At 34.1% G+C, this 15,151-nt stretch overlaps 1 protein-coding gene across 5 annotated transcripts in view; it reads right to left on the reverse strand.

Annotated features, from left to right (window-relative positions):
* Positions 1-15,151, reverse strand: part of EFCAB7 (EF-hand calcium binding domain 7) — a 45,573-nt gene that overhangs the window by 18,884 nt on the left and 11,538 nt on the right. For all 5 annotated transcript variants that reach the window (XM_084876054.1, XM_084876053.1, XM_084876052.1 and 2 more), the window contains exons 7-9: positions 7,124-7,265; positions 3,327-3,436; positions 263-420 (exon numbers count right to left, since the gene is read on the reverse strand). In XM_084876054.1, the coding sequence (XP_084732180.1) occupies positions 263-420; positions 3,327-3,436; positions 7,124-7,265 (410 nt within the window). The remainder of the gene's footprint in view (positions 1-262; positions 421-3,326; positions 3,437-7,123; positions 7,266-15,151) is intronic.

The following is a 15,151-nucleotide window of genomic DNA, read 5'->3' on the forward strand; positions in this document are numbered from 1 at the left end:
GTTTTAAGGCAGTGCCTGCTGGAGGAGAAATTGGGATGTATGACTAAAGCTGACCTGTTAAATGTATGGAACTCAGAAATGAATGGCAATCCCAGACCTGTGAATGGAAGGTCACTTTCAGAAGCCTAGTAAGAGTTGAATTATTGAACTAGAATCATGGGTGGGAGTGGGAGCTGCCCAAAGGAAAGGGTAGAAGGCAGGCTATTAATATATATGTATCCAGTCTAAATGTTAAGTTCTAATCTTCAGAAACAAGACTTACCTAAATTCCTTTGTAAGAAACAATTCCCCTGTTTCATCCCTACACACAAGCTGGGCTTCTTCTGTTATTGGTTTTACTTCTTTCTTCAACCTACAGCCAGTTGTGGAAGGAATTAACCAATAAATTCCAGGTCCTAGTTCACCAGTCCATCCAAAAACCTGTTTTGAAAGGAATAATAATTTTTAAAACCACCATAAATCTTAATGACTTTTCATTTTCCTTCTGAAAAAGAAGCATTAGAAATAAATTTTAAAATCAATATTCACCAATTCTATTTTAGTTTTATCAATCTCTTACAGGCTTCAAAATCTTTTTTCAATGGTAATTCCAATATAAGACTATTAGATATAATTCTATGTAGTTCTATCTTTTTTTAATGCTTAAAACTATAACAGGTAAAAAATTATATAATTTTAAATCTTTCACAATCATATTAAAAAAATGATGGTGAAGCAAATATCTTCAACAGAAAGCAAAGACAGAGATCTTAGAATAATTTTTCCAGGTTACAGTTCCCCAATATGATTCAAATAGATTTCAAGGGCACAAAATAAAAATGAAATATATTTAAAAGAGTTAACTATTTATACAAACAAGCCATTTTCATAAGAATCCAATTCTAAAGACAAACACACTGGAATTTTTCTATTATGTAATACTAGAGGCCCAGTGCACAAAAAATCATGCGCAAGTAGCTAGCTTCCGCTTGCCGCGCCGCCCATCGCCAATCGTAGCTTGTGTTCCGCCCTCCGCTATGCATAGCTCTCTGCCACTAGTACTAGTAGCTTGCACCCTGCCCAGCTGGCCGCAAGAACCACTGCTCATTGGTCATCACAATGCCACAGGCCTTTTATTAATATAGATGGACTATAAAACAAGATGGCAGAATCCCATGTAAATCTATCTTATATAAAATTATTTACCATCACAGGATATTTATAATGAGTGCCAGGATATTTGTATAGTGAAATATTTTATTCTCTAGTTCTATAAAATAAAGCAACATGGTATCTCTCTATGGACCTTCTAGGTACTTTCTGAAGTCCAATGGCTTCCTATAAAATCTAGGGATTGTCTCTGTCAAACATATTAAATCTAAGAATGTTCTGTCAGCTATTTTCCCTTCAGTATTGAATAGCTCTAGCAGGGGTCTTCAAACTACGGCCCGCGGGCCACATGCGGCCCGCAGAGGAGTCTGATCCGGCCCGCCAGGTTTTTTGGGCAGTGAGCGCAGCCGAGGTGTTACGGTAGGAATTAGTAGTTCATATAGTCCGGCCCTCCAGCTCTCTGAGGGACCGTGATCTGGCCCCCACTTTAAAAAGTTTGAGGACCCCTGCTCTAGGGATTTCTGTCAGGTATTATGTTCAAAACCCAGGTATAATTCAGGTTATCCTGTCTATACATACCCCAAATAAAATTGCTTATCTGTATTCTAGGATCAGCCCTATTTCTGCCCTCACAAATCAGGGTAACCATAATCATCTTAAAGTGACAATGTCCTATTTTAATGCAAGAAGCAACCGAATAAAATTGAGAATCATTTTAAAGAGTAAAGATTGACCAAAACCATCCTTTGGAAGCCATAATCTTTTAGACTGGTCCGATGTAGACTGATACCCACGAGTGAAAAAACAGTTCTTCTGCTTCCTAATATATGTTTCCCATGAACCTCCGCATAGAATCCTGAATTGCTGCTGTGGATGGCAAATGGAAAGTCTTTCATGGGCACAAAACTCTTCTTAAAGAAAATTTGTGAAACTAAAACTAAAAATGGAAAAGTCCTTCGTAAATATGACATATTACAGATAACCAGAAGCCTTATAGTAAAGGGGTAAATAGAAACTCATCCAAACTTTATTGCAAGCTTGCTATGTACTAACATTTTTACACATGCAATCTCATAAGAAAGCAATTTCATCCAAAGCAAAAATGGGAAAAGCTATTGTTTTAGACAATGCTTTATCTTGAACTTAACTTTGTAGTCAGGAGTTTAGTCAAACATTAACTTCTGTCATTTTACTTGTTTCTTGCCTATAACTATTCTTGTCTGTTAGGAAGCCTACAATAAAGACTTTTATGTAACATTCCATCAGGGAAACGTTTGTCTGTCGTTGGACCTATATAAAGATTAAATATGATATTGCAGTAAGCCCTTGAATAGTATTATTCCTGTTGTGTAGCAGATGTATTTTGTAGTCCTCATAAAATAAATAGCCACATTTATGTATCTGCCTCACATTTTTGGCTTCTGAGTAAATATATAATTAGAAAAGATCAGAGCAACCCTATGAGCTACATAGAAAATCATTTAAAAGCATTTCTTCAGATCAATCTATTTTGAACCCTATAATATGAGCCAAGCCTGAGGATAGTTATCATGATGTTTTTCTTTTTGCAGTAGTTTGTAAGTAAAATAAACATCTAAAGTAACTTTTCCCAAGTCTTGAATTACTTGCATTTGGGGGGAAATGTCCACTGGTATCAACCCTTTTTTTTTTTTTTTTTTTTTTTGAGTCTAACAAAAAATGTTCTCATGTGTGGAATCGGGTATTTAGAGAAGAGGAAAGTGAAGTACAATGTCATACAACTGTTGAGTTATGAAGCTAAGATTGCCAATCAAGCCTCAATTTTTAAATCTCAGCAAACAAGAATTAGTCTTTCACAATAAAACATATGTCGCTGAAACCAGTTTGGCTCAGTGGATAGGGCGTCGGCCTGAGGACTGAAAGGTCCCAAGTTCAATTCCGGTCAAGGGCATGTACCTTGGTTGTGGGCACATCCCCACCCAGTAGGGGGTGTGCAAGAGGCAGCTAATCGATGTTTCTCTCTCATCAGTGTTTCTAACTCTCTATCCCTCTCTCTTCCTCTCTGTAAAAAATCAATAAAATATATATATTTTTAAAAACATATGTCATATTCATAGCGTTTAAGAACTTTATATGCCTTAATTAGAAGAAAATATACAAATGTTAAAAAAATAAATTATAGAAAAGCTAATATTGTCCCCAAACTTGAATTCATACTATATTTTTAAATTAAATATTAGAAAATAAAATATGTATACTTCTCTATTTCGCAGTTCAGTAAAACACATGAGCTGTAGGTTTGCTTGATTCTCATTTTCCTTAAGAATATACAAGGCAGTATCAACTGATAACCAAGGTGATGGTTTTCCTACAATAAAAAACCCAAAATCTTAAAATAAGCAATCACTACTTACTCTTTACCATTGAAAGAAGAAGTTAGTAGTTTCTTTTCCCATTGGATTTCTTTATTAGAAATGCACGTTCTACTTTTATATGAAAACATAATCGTATTTGCGATAAGGCACATACTTATATACAGTGAGCTTGTTACAGTCTCCTCATACACACTTTCTAAAAATCATAATTTTCCTAGAATTTCAGCAAAGAGCTGGGGTTGCAAAGCAACCAAGAAGCCTTAAGTCCAAAGAAAAACAAAACCCTTTAGGGAGAGAAGGGATGCAAGCACTGGCTACCTGCGGGAAAACATAGTTGGAAAAACAGATGTCAGACACCATCTATGTGTTAACAACTCCAAAATTTGTATCTCCGGCTAGAACTTTACCTCCCAACTTTAGACCCATATAAACAACAGCCTATATAACATTTCCACTTGGATTTCTATATCTAAAACTGACGTTCCCCAACCCCTTTTAAAAAACTGTCCATCTCTTCTCAATCTCAGTTAATAGTAATTCATTCCTTTCAGTTGCTCAAGCCAGAAATCTTGGAGTCATCTTTAACTTTTTTCTTTTCTCATATATCACAACCAATCCTCCGGAAACCTTATGGTTCAGCCTTCAAAATATCTCCAGAATTTTTACTTCTGATCCTTTGTACATCCCAGTTCAAAGTATAATCACTTTACTCCTAGAATTCTACAATAGCACCGTAGCTGTTCTCCTTGCTTTCTCCTGGGCAGCCCTCAGTCTATTTTCAATATGGCAATCTGGCTGATCTTGATAAAATACAAGTCAGATTATGTCCTGCCTCTACTCATAATCTTCTGATGGAGTTGGGAGTTGGAAAAATGTTGCTCCCACCCGAACAATAAGGAAAAATGCATGAACTACAAAATCATAAATTTTCTTGAGCCCATTCAGAGCTGAGGTCACAGGACCACCAAATAGCCTGAAATCCAAGGAAAGACAGGCCTTTCAAAGGAGAGAAGACATGCAAGCACTGGCTGATCTGTGATAAAAACAAACAAACAAACAAACAAAAATCAGGAGGACAAGATGTCAGGCACCGTACAAGTGGATAAAGAAGACAGAGGGCAGAGCAATATTTGAAGAAATAAAGGTGGAAATTTTTCTAAAAATTATAAAAGACAACAAGCCATAAATCCAAGATACTCAGAGAGCCCTAAGCAGGATAAATACAAAATAAACAGACAAACAAACAAAAATCCAAAGCAAACAGTATCAACAAGAAAAGCAAAACTACCAAGCACATATTAAACTGTTGAAAATAAAAGGAAAAGAAAATCTTGACAGCAGCCATGGGAAAAAAAAACTCCTCCTAAAGGTTCATTTCCCTCAGAATAAAGGCCACATCCTCACTATGGTAAAAACCCTCTAATTTTGTCCTTGTTCCTCAGTTTCCTTACCTAATTCTAGACACTCTAGCCCATTGCTCTTCTTCTAAACACGCACACGTTAACCTCCTCTATTCTTCACTCATCCTTCCCAACACCCTACACCCCCTTGTCTTAAGTGGGAGACAGCTAAAATGGCTTTTCCTATCTGTATCTACAGCCTTTGCAATGTCACTCTGCAGCTTCTACATCAAGAGGTCGAGTCTACTCACTTTGTAAATCTGGAGTTGTCTTATGACTTGCTGTTGGCAACAAGAAGAAACATGCCATTTTGAGCCCAGGCATCCAGAGGCCCTGTGGTGCTTCTGCTTCCTCTCAAAGATCCCCTTGAGAACACCATGAGAACAAGTCCAGGCTAGTTAACTAGATGGTAAGAGATTATATGAGGCCCTGGCCGGTGTGGCTCAGTTGATTGGACTTTGTTCCATGTACCAAAAGGTTGCTGGTTTAATTTCTAGTCAGGGCACATCCCCAGGTTGCCGGTAAGAGGGAGTTTGGGAGGTGGCCAATCTATGTTTCGCTTTTGCATCAATGTTTCTTTCTCCCCCTCACCCTGCCTCTCTCTTTTTCTCTCTTAAAAAAAATTTTTTTAATTAAAATTAAAATTAAAAAATCTTAAAAGTAAAAAAAATAAATTAATTAAATGAGGCAGAGTCAAACTGTACCATCTGAGAGCCCATAGACCCCATACAGAGTAGAGAGCCCAGCCAAGACCAGTAAAACCAGACAGCAGCTAACCAGCAACAGACAGAAGGTGCATGCATGAGCCATGCAGAGAAAAGCCAAGCCTAACTCAGACCGAAAGAACTATCCAGAAGACAAGCTCATGAGCAAACAAATGTTTAATTATTTTAAGCTACTGAGCTTTGGGATAGTTTGTTATGTAGCAGTTGACAATTGATAAACTTCTTTCAAAGACTTTGCTCAAATATTAGCTTCTTAATGAAGCATACACTAACCACTCCGTTTCAATGGCAACACATATTCGCTCAGCATTCACAATGCCCCCTTTCTCCTATGTTTTTCTCATAGCACTTACCACCTTCTAACATACGTGTCATTTACTATTTATTATGTTTATTATTTATTCTTTCCCCCACTAGAATGTAAGTTCATAAGAGCAGGCATTTTTGTCCTTTTTATATTCTGATGTATCCTAAGCACCTAAAATGCTACTAAGTATATGGATCCTCAATAAATATTTGAGAAATAAATGAATAAGGAAATCTTTTTTGTAAGAATATGGAGAATTAACTACATTGAATTTGCAGGCCTATCTTGACACCTATATTTTAAAAATGACTACTGTAATTACTATTTAAAAGCATCAACTAGCCGAGACCGGTTTGGCTCAGTGGATAGAGTGTTGGCCTGCAGACTGAAAGGTCCTGGGTTCGATTCGGTCAAGGGCATGTATCTTGGTTACGGGCACATCCTCAGTAGGGGTGGTGCAAGAAGCAGCTGATCAATGATTCTCTCTCATTGATGTTTCTAACTCTCTATCTCTCTCTCTTCCTCTAAAAAAAAAAAAAAATCAATAAAAATAAAAAGAAAAGAAATAAAAGCATCAACTACCAAATGTTGTAAGTATCCTACAAGATATACAGTGAATCTATGTTAGGAGGAAAAAAGAATGGGAATGAGGGAGAACCCACTAGTTAGAAAATGTTTATATTTAAATATAATTAAAGAAAATATTGATATTTAGAATAATCAACATTAAAAGGGTTTCTAGGGAATTATTAAATTACATAATAGCCATTTTAAGCACTTGGAAATTACTAATTTTTACCTAGCATTTGTGTATAAAAAAAGAATATTACCAGGAATGCAATAATTATTAATAAGAATTGTCTAAGTCATATGACATATGGCTTTGGAGTTATTAAAAAATATTTGCAGTTCATATTGTCTTAAATTACATTTCTATAGAACTTCTCAACATAATAATTCTAAAATTTGGTAACTGACAAAGCTAAAGATTAATTAGGAAACAAAAAATTTTTTCTATGTCATAAGATTTTAAAATGAATTAAAATAAAACATACTTTAAACAACACAAAAAGCAACTTACTTGCTTTGCAAAATATGGTAATAGTCAATGTGTAAACTAACTCTTTCTTTAAATGTAAGTAATCACATGTTTCTTAGGCAGATTATCTTCTTGACTAAATAAGACTATCACATACTTACATAAGTATTTTCAAAGAGGGTTAAAATATATAAAAATTTTAAACTTGCCTTCAACTTGACTCAGATTTAATGGTTTAATTGTTAAATAAACCATGGACTTCTGAGCTATTTGCATCCTGTATTGATGACTAATGATTTCACCATTTTCTTCTAAGAAAAAGCAACCTTTTGATTGTACACATTGCCACTCCTGAAATAAAGAAAAAGAAATTTTTTTCAAGCTGTTTACTAAATGTTGCCAGCATGCATAGCAAGGAGTAGAAATCTGAGGAGAATATAAAAGAACTGTAAATAGAGCATTGACTTCCAGGATCCTATTTGCAACTGTCATTAAGAGGTAAAAAAAAAAACAGACATGACATAATTCAATTATAATTGATAGTAGCATATAATTAGAACCAAAAAATAATTATATATGCAAAATAATATTATAATTGCAGTTCCTAAAATAGTGCCTGACATATTGTAGGAGCTCAATGTTTGTCTGATGTGTGTGTGTGTGTGTGTGTGTGCGTGTGTGTGTGTGTGTGTGTGTGTGTACATGCAGTAGGGGGGAGAAAGGGAGAAGTTCATCAATATAAACTGAGAGAGCAATCCATGAACTGTAACTTGAAGAGTCAGCTGAACTTGGATAATGACAAGTTAGGAAAAAAAACATGAGAAGTAAAAATAAATAAAGTTCATGAGCATGAGAGAAGTATTGAAACAAAATCCTATATAATAAATGGCTAATATGCAAATCAACCAACCTAGGCATACAGAATTAAAATGGCAATAAATAAGTACCTATCAATAATAACCTTAAATGTTAATGGACTAAATGCTCCAATCAAAAGACATAGGGTAGCTGAATGGATACAAGAACAAGACCCAACTATATACTGTCTATAAGAGATTGCCTCAGAACAAAAGACACACAGATGAGATTGAAGGGATGGAAAAAAATTTTCTGTGCAAATGGAAGAGAAAAAAAAAAGCTGGAGTAGCAATACTCATATCTGATAAAATAGACTTCAAAATGAAGGCCATCACAAGAGACAATAAAGGTCACTACATAATACTAAAGGGATCCATCCAACAAGAAGATATAACCCTGGTAAACATATACAGACCCAACCTAGGAGCACATAAATATATTTTTAAAAAATACTTCTGGAAGACTTTAAAGGAGAAATTGACAACACAGTCATAGTAGGGGACAATACCCCTCTGATTTCACTGGATATATTTTCCAGACAAAAGATTAACAAGGACACACTGGATCACATGGATTTAATAGACATTTATATAATAGAACATTTCATCCCAAAGCTGCAGAATATACATTCTTCTCAAGTACACATGGATCATTCACAAAGATAGACCACATATTAGGACACAAAACAAGTCTCTATAAGTTCAAGAAGATTGAAATCATATCAAGCATCTTCTCAGATCACAGTGGAATGAAATTAGACTGTAAAAATACCCAAACCACCGTAAAAATACCCAAATTATTCAAACACTTGGAGGCTAAATAGAATTAATGGGTTACCAACAAAATCAAGAAAGAAATTAAAAACTTCTTGGAAATAAATGAAAATGAATACACAACAACCCCAAATCTCTGGGACACATCAAAAGCAGTCCTGAGGAAAGTGAAGTTCATAGTACTACAGGCTACTTCAAAAAAAACACCAATAAAGCCCTAACCAGTTTGGCTCAGTGGATAGAGCGTCGGCCTGCAGATTGAGGGGTCCCAGGTTCAATTCCAATCAAGGGGATGTACCTTGGTTGCGGGCACATCCCAAATAGGGGGTGTGCAAGAAGCAGCTGATTGACGTTTCTTTCTCATCGATGTTTCTAAATCTCTATCCCTCTCCCTTCCTTTCTGGGAAAAAAGATCAATAAAATACATTTTTTTAAAAACAAGAAAAATCAACAATAAATTATTCAACCCTAACCCTTAAAGAACTAGAAAGAGAAAAACAAGAAAAGCCCAGAGTAAGTAGAAGGGAAGAAATAATAAAGATTATATAAAAATAAATGACATAGATACTAAAAAAAAAAAAAAATCAAGGAAACTAAGAGCTGGTTCTTTGAAAAGATAAACAAGATTGATGAACCATTGCCAGACTCATCAAGAAACAAAGAGCGAGGACCCAGATAAATAAAATCAGAAATAAAAGCAGAGAAGTAAACACTAATACCACAGAAATACAAAGGATTATAAGAAAATACTTTGAACAACTATAATATATGCCAACAAGCTGGATGAAATGGACGAATTCCTAGAAAAATACAATCTCCTAAAAAAATGAATCAGGAAGATTCAGAGAACCTGAGTAAGCCAACAACAACTGATGAAATAGAAGCAGTAATCAAAAACTCTCAGCAAACAAAAGCCCAGGTACAAACAGATTCACAGGGGAGTTTTACCAAACATTCAAAGAAGAACTAACACCTATATTCCTCAAACTACTCAATAAAGTTGAAGAGGAAAGCACACTTTTAAGCTTTTTGTATGAGGCCAGCATTACCCTAATTCCAAAACCAGATGAAGACACTACAAAAAAAGAGAATTACAGGCCAATATCCCTGATAAAAATCGATGCTAAAATCTTCAACAAAGTATTAGCAAATTGAGTCCAGCAATATACTACTAAAAAGATCAATACCATGACCAAGTGGAATTTATTCCAGGGTGCAAGGCTGGTACAATATTTGCAAATCAATAAACACGATACATTACATAAACAAACTGAAAGACAAAAATGCTCAAAGTCTCTGATCATCAGAGAGGTGCAAATTAAAATGATGAGGTATCACTTCACACCTGTCGGAATGGCTACCATCAACAAATCAACAAATGACAAGTGCTGGTGAGGATGTGGAGAAAAGGGAACCCTCGTGTACTGCTGGTGGGAATGCAGACTGCCGCAGCTATTATGGAAAACAGTATGGAGTTGCCTCAAAAAATTAAAAATGGAACCTCCATTTGACTCAGTGATCCCACTTCTAGAAACATATCCTAAGAAACCTGAAATACCAATCAGAAAGAATATATGCACCCCTATGTTCATAGCAGCACAATTGACAATAGCTAAGATTTGGAAATAGCCCAAGTGCCCATCATTTGATGAGTGGATACAAAAGCTGTAGTACATTTATACCAATAATTCAGCAGTAAAAAGAAGAATCTCTTACCCTTTCAGACAGCATGGGGGGACCTGGAGAATATTATGCTAAGCAAAATAAGCCAGTCAGAGAAAGACAAGTATCACATGATCTCCCTTATATGTGATATATAAGTAACAAAATAAACTGATGAACCAAGTGGATCCAAAGACATGGAAGCATGGAACAGAATGTGGAATCTCAGAGGTAAGACAGGGGTGGGTAGGAGGGTGGGAAGTAATCAACCAAAGACCTTGTATGCATACTAGAGGCCCAGTGCACAAAATTCATGCACTCGGGGGGTGGGGTGGGGGGAGAGGGTGTCCCTCAGCCCAACCTACACCCTCTGGAAGTCTGTGGAGATGTCCCACTGCCATGGAGGCAGGAGAGGCTCTCGCCACCGCCACTGTGTTCGCCAGCTGTGAGCCCGGCTTCTGGCTGAGTGGTGCTCCCCCTGTGGAAGCATACTGACCACCAGGGGGCAGCTTCTGCATTGAGTGTCTGCTCCTTGGTGATTAGTGCACATCATAGCAATCGGTCCTTCCGCAATTCTGTCAATTTGCATATTAGTCTTTTATTATATAGGATATGCATAAGCCATGGATGCAGAGAGTGGGATGGTGAAGGCAAGGGATAGGGGTAATTTGGAGAGGGTCAAGGGGGTAAAAGGTGGCATATGCAATACTTTCAATAATAAATAATTATTTTTAAAAAGTTGGGTGGTAGTGGGGGATGATTTCTTAAGCAAGGTGTGGGTACATAAAATATTCATTATAGTATTCTGTATATTTACATGTATTATAATGATTTTTTCATTAATTTATATTAATGTAACCAAATGATAATAAAATTGTATTGTAATAATTTTTGCATTAATTTGAATTTCTCTGATTACTAGCAGGATAAACATTTCCCCATGTGTTTATTATTTGTGTCTCCCTTGTGTGAACTGCCTATTCATCCCCTGTCCTCATAGCTCTATTGCAGACTTGGTATTTTTCCTACATATTTTAATAAATTCTTTCGGCTCTTTTATTTTTTATTTGGCTATTTTAGATCTTAACCTCCCATTGTAAGCTTTGTGCATGCATTTTCTCTATTTCCTTTTATTTAAGTTTTGTTTATTTTTCAACTTATCTAAGTTTTACATTTTTCATATTTTCTTTGGAGATTTCTTCTTAAACTGAATTTTAAGAAATTACCATTATTGCTGAACTCAAGGTTTTGGTCAATAATTAATCACATGCACTGTCATACCTTTGGGGTATAAAAAATATGTATACTTTTAATTCTGAGAAATTAAAATGTAACCTTAAGTTACTGGGATTCATCTTCATAAGTATATTGCTCATAACATAAACAAGTCTTCATATATGATATTTCAACAACATCCTTATGAGGCAATATGGGATAGGTATAAATTAGTCATTTTAATAAACAGAGAAATCGAGATAGCCAGAGGTTTATTGGTTAAGACTTTTATAAGGAGTTTGTAGAAATATCAGGTTTAGAGTCTTAGACTTTTGGATCAATGCTTTTACTATTACCCATCTGGAATGGTAAGGGGTACTAATTTAGAATTACATAATATTAAAAGTAAAAAAAGACTAAAAAGCAATCCAATACAGACTTCTCTTTTTGACTGGTGAAAATCTGAAAAGTAAAGTGAGATGCTTGCGTTACAATTCTTATTAACTGCAAAATCAGAGCTGGAACCCAAGTCTCCTTACTTCTCCCCAAACTACAAGCTATACTCAAAATTCTGTTCTTTCTCACACTTAAATATTTTCCATGATTTTGTTAAAAGCTAGAATTTAAAGAAACTTCATGTTTACAAATTATTATGATAAAGTATAGGGCATTATCTTTAGAATTGTCCATATATAAAAGCATTAAGGTGAACATAATTTATTTATTTTTCTTATTTAAAGATATAGATTTTAATAACTGAAAATTTTTCTTATATTTGTATTGTAACAATAGATATAGCAACCTCCCATCTCATTTTTTAAAAGATGTTTAAATAAAACTAAAGAAGAATGTACCTTATCAGGTACCTTGGTAGTGAACATAATTTGTGGCATCAGGGAAACTCAAAGATAGAAAAATTTTTCCTATGGTACTTCTGGGGGAAGTGGCATGAGCTGACAGGTGCAACCTTTATAAAATTTATCTGGGAAGCGAGTTAAACATTTTTAGTAGAGGTCTTTCCTAACTTCCAGTTCAGATAGAAACAGTACAGATAGAAAGACATTTATAAGTTTCTTTGAAAAGACAGCCAACCTGCATACTACAATCCATGGTTACTAAGGCTGAAAATTTTTAGGACAACAGCTATTATAAAATAGAAGACAAATACCACATTATTTATATCACCCAAACTTCAAGTAATAATCAGATTATTTTGAATACTAAATAGCATAACTAGGAGAATTTGTAGCTCTCCTGTTTAAAAGGAAGTATTTAAATTCTTAAGATCTGCTAGAGTTTTCTTCTAGCAAAATTTCCTTTAAAACAAACAGACTTTCAATCAGACGAAGCTTTTTCTCTAGGGCCTAGACTAAAATGTGATGAATTGAAAGAAAAAAAGTACTGACAAATTTGCTGGCTCATTCAAATAAATCAATTGGAAAGAGTTATAGATTAAGTTAGAAGTGAGAGTGTGAGAAAAATGGAAAAGGTTTTGTATTTTTAAAATTTAGAATGATAGAGTAAGAAATTCCATGTGTAATGTAATTTTTGACAACATAAAAAATAGCTTGTAATTCTTATACAGGGCATAAGGTGGTGCTACATTCTACTAATTCAGGTAAATTCACATAAAAGAAAAAAGAACTGTTAATTCATTTGTAATATACAAATTTTACTTATTTTCATTCACAGAGTATAAGAAAATGCTGAAAAGCACAAATTGAAAATAGTACAGTTGAAAATTTTAGCTATCAAAAAATAAATATTAGTAAAGTTACAGTTTTCTTAGAACACCTTAGGAACATAATTTTGTTTTGGCATAAAATTCTGTATTATTATTAAAACTTAAGGTAAGGTAGAATTATTATGCCATCAACATTACTGTCGTTTTTTATAAAGATACATCTATGTCACATACTTATTAGGAAGCTATTTCTTTTCATTAAGATTAGTAGATAGTTACTGAACTTTTTGTTATTAAATAATTATAAGCTGTATATATTTGAAAACAAAGGTATTTTTAGATGATTTATAAAGGGAACACTTGGTATGGATTATCACCTAACTGACAAGTAGAATCAATCAGCATTTTAAAAATATGAGAAACTTTTGTTAACAAAATTATTACTGGGAACCTTCACAAAAAAATTAGACAGCTATTTTAAATCTAAAATGTTTATATTTGCATAATTTTATATAGATAGATAAATATGTAACATATTTTAAACAACACACATATGCACATGTACATCCATACATATATGCAAAATATATAAGTAGGTATAGTCTTAATTAAGAGTCTGGATATAGGATGTTCTGCATCTCTCGAGCTTACCACTCATCGTTTAGGGTTTTCTCTAATTCTAGTCATGATTGGCAATTAAAGCTATTCCTCTCTTCTCAGAGAAATATTCCTAAGCAAATGGATGCACTACAGGATTAAAAAAAATAATAGTGATACTGATACAGTACCTATGTGTGGCCTATGGAAACTAATACATATATAGTCCCTATAAGGGTCTTATTTTCTTCCTATAATACAGATCCCATATCAATTGTGTGGATTAATGGTTTAAAATTTGGTTTATATGTACCCCATTACACCAATTTTCTAATTTCTGAAAAGACCCTTCTTCTCCCAATTCCATATTTCTCCACTCCACATGAAATGGAGGTACCCAAACTTGTTTAAAATAGATTTAAAGTATTTGAGTAAGTATGATTTAACAATTTTTTAGCAACTTATTCTATCAATCTCAATTAAAACAAATTATACATGACTATACTCATAACCAAGTACTTCTCAAAGTTGTTATGAATCTCAAGAAATATATACAATTTACAAGATTTATAAAGTAACTTCAAAGTAAAATGCAAACAAAGAACTGAATCCTGCTGAATAACAAAAGAATCATGAATTTTTTAAAAATTATTTTTAGTTCATCTAGGAAATATGAGAGAGTAAACAACAGTGGTTTAAACGTTGACAATATGCCATCTTCTTTTATTCATTAAATTCTCCTAGTATCTTTTACCTAATTCCCAATTATCATCAGCACCATTCCTTGCTCTTAATGTCTTAGATGCAAAATTTAAGTAGTCTTTTGTTACACAGTCACTGTGGCTTACATACTAATTTTGGCATTGTCTATTAGTTCTGTCGCTCCCTTAGTATGTTCAGATACTTCCCTAACTATCATGATAAGTCTAATTATCATTACTTAGTTTTACTGTTTTTCTCTTTCACTTTTTTTTAATTGAACTTATTGGAGTGACATTGGTTAATAAAATGATATAGGTCTCAGGTTGTAAATTCTATAAGACAGCAACTGTATATTGTATTGTATGTTCACCACCCCAAGTCAAGTCTCCTAACTATCATTACTTTATATCTGGATAACTCTATCAGCCTCTCAGATAGTCTCCCTAAGTTGAGGTCTCTGTACACAGTATACAATAGAATAACTTTTCTTAAATTACACTTTTGTTATGTTACTCCTTTATAAAGACCTACAGATGTTTCTTAGTTCTGTAATAATATTAACAATAGTACTATTTATTAAAGTGAATACCACTATGTCCCTGGCACTGTGCTAAATGCTTTATATATGTTAGATAACTTAATATTTCAAAAAGGACACTAAATATAATTATTCCCAATTTATAGATAAGAAAACTGAGACTCAGAAAGATTGCTAATTTGCCAATTTCACACAGTTATTAGTGGAG

This window comes from Pipistrellus hanaki (assembly GCF_964339955.1).
Source record: "Pipistrellus hanaki genome assembly, chromosome: 2".
In the NCBI taxonomy this organism is placed as follows: Eukaryota; Metazoa; Chordata; class Mammalia; order Chiroptera; family Vespertilionidae; genus Pipistrellus; species Pipistrellus hanaki.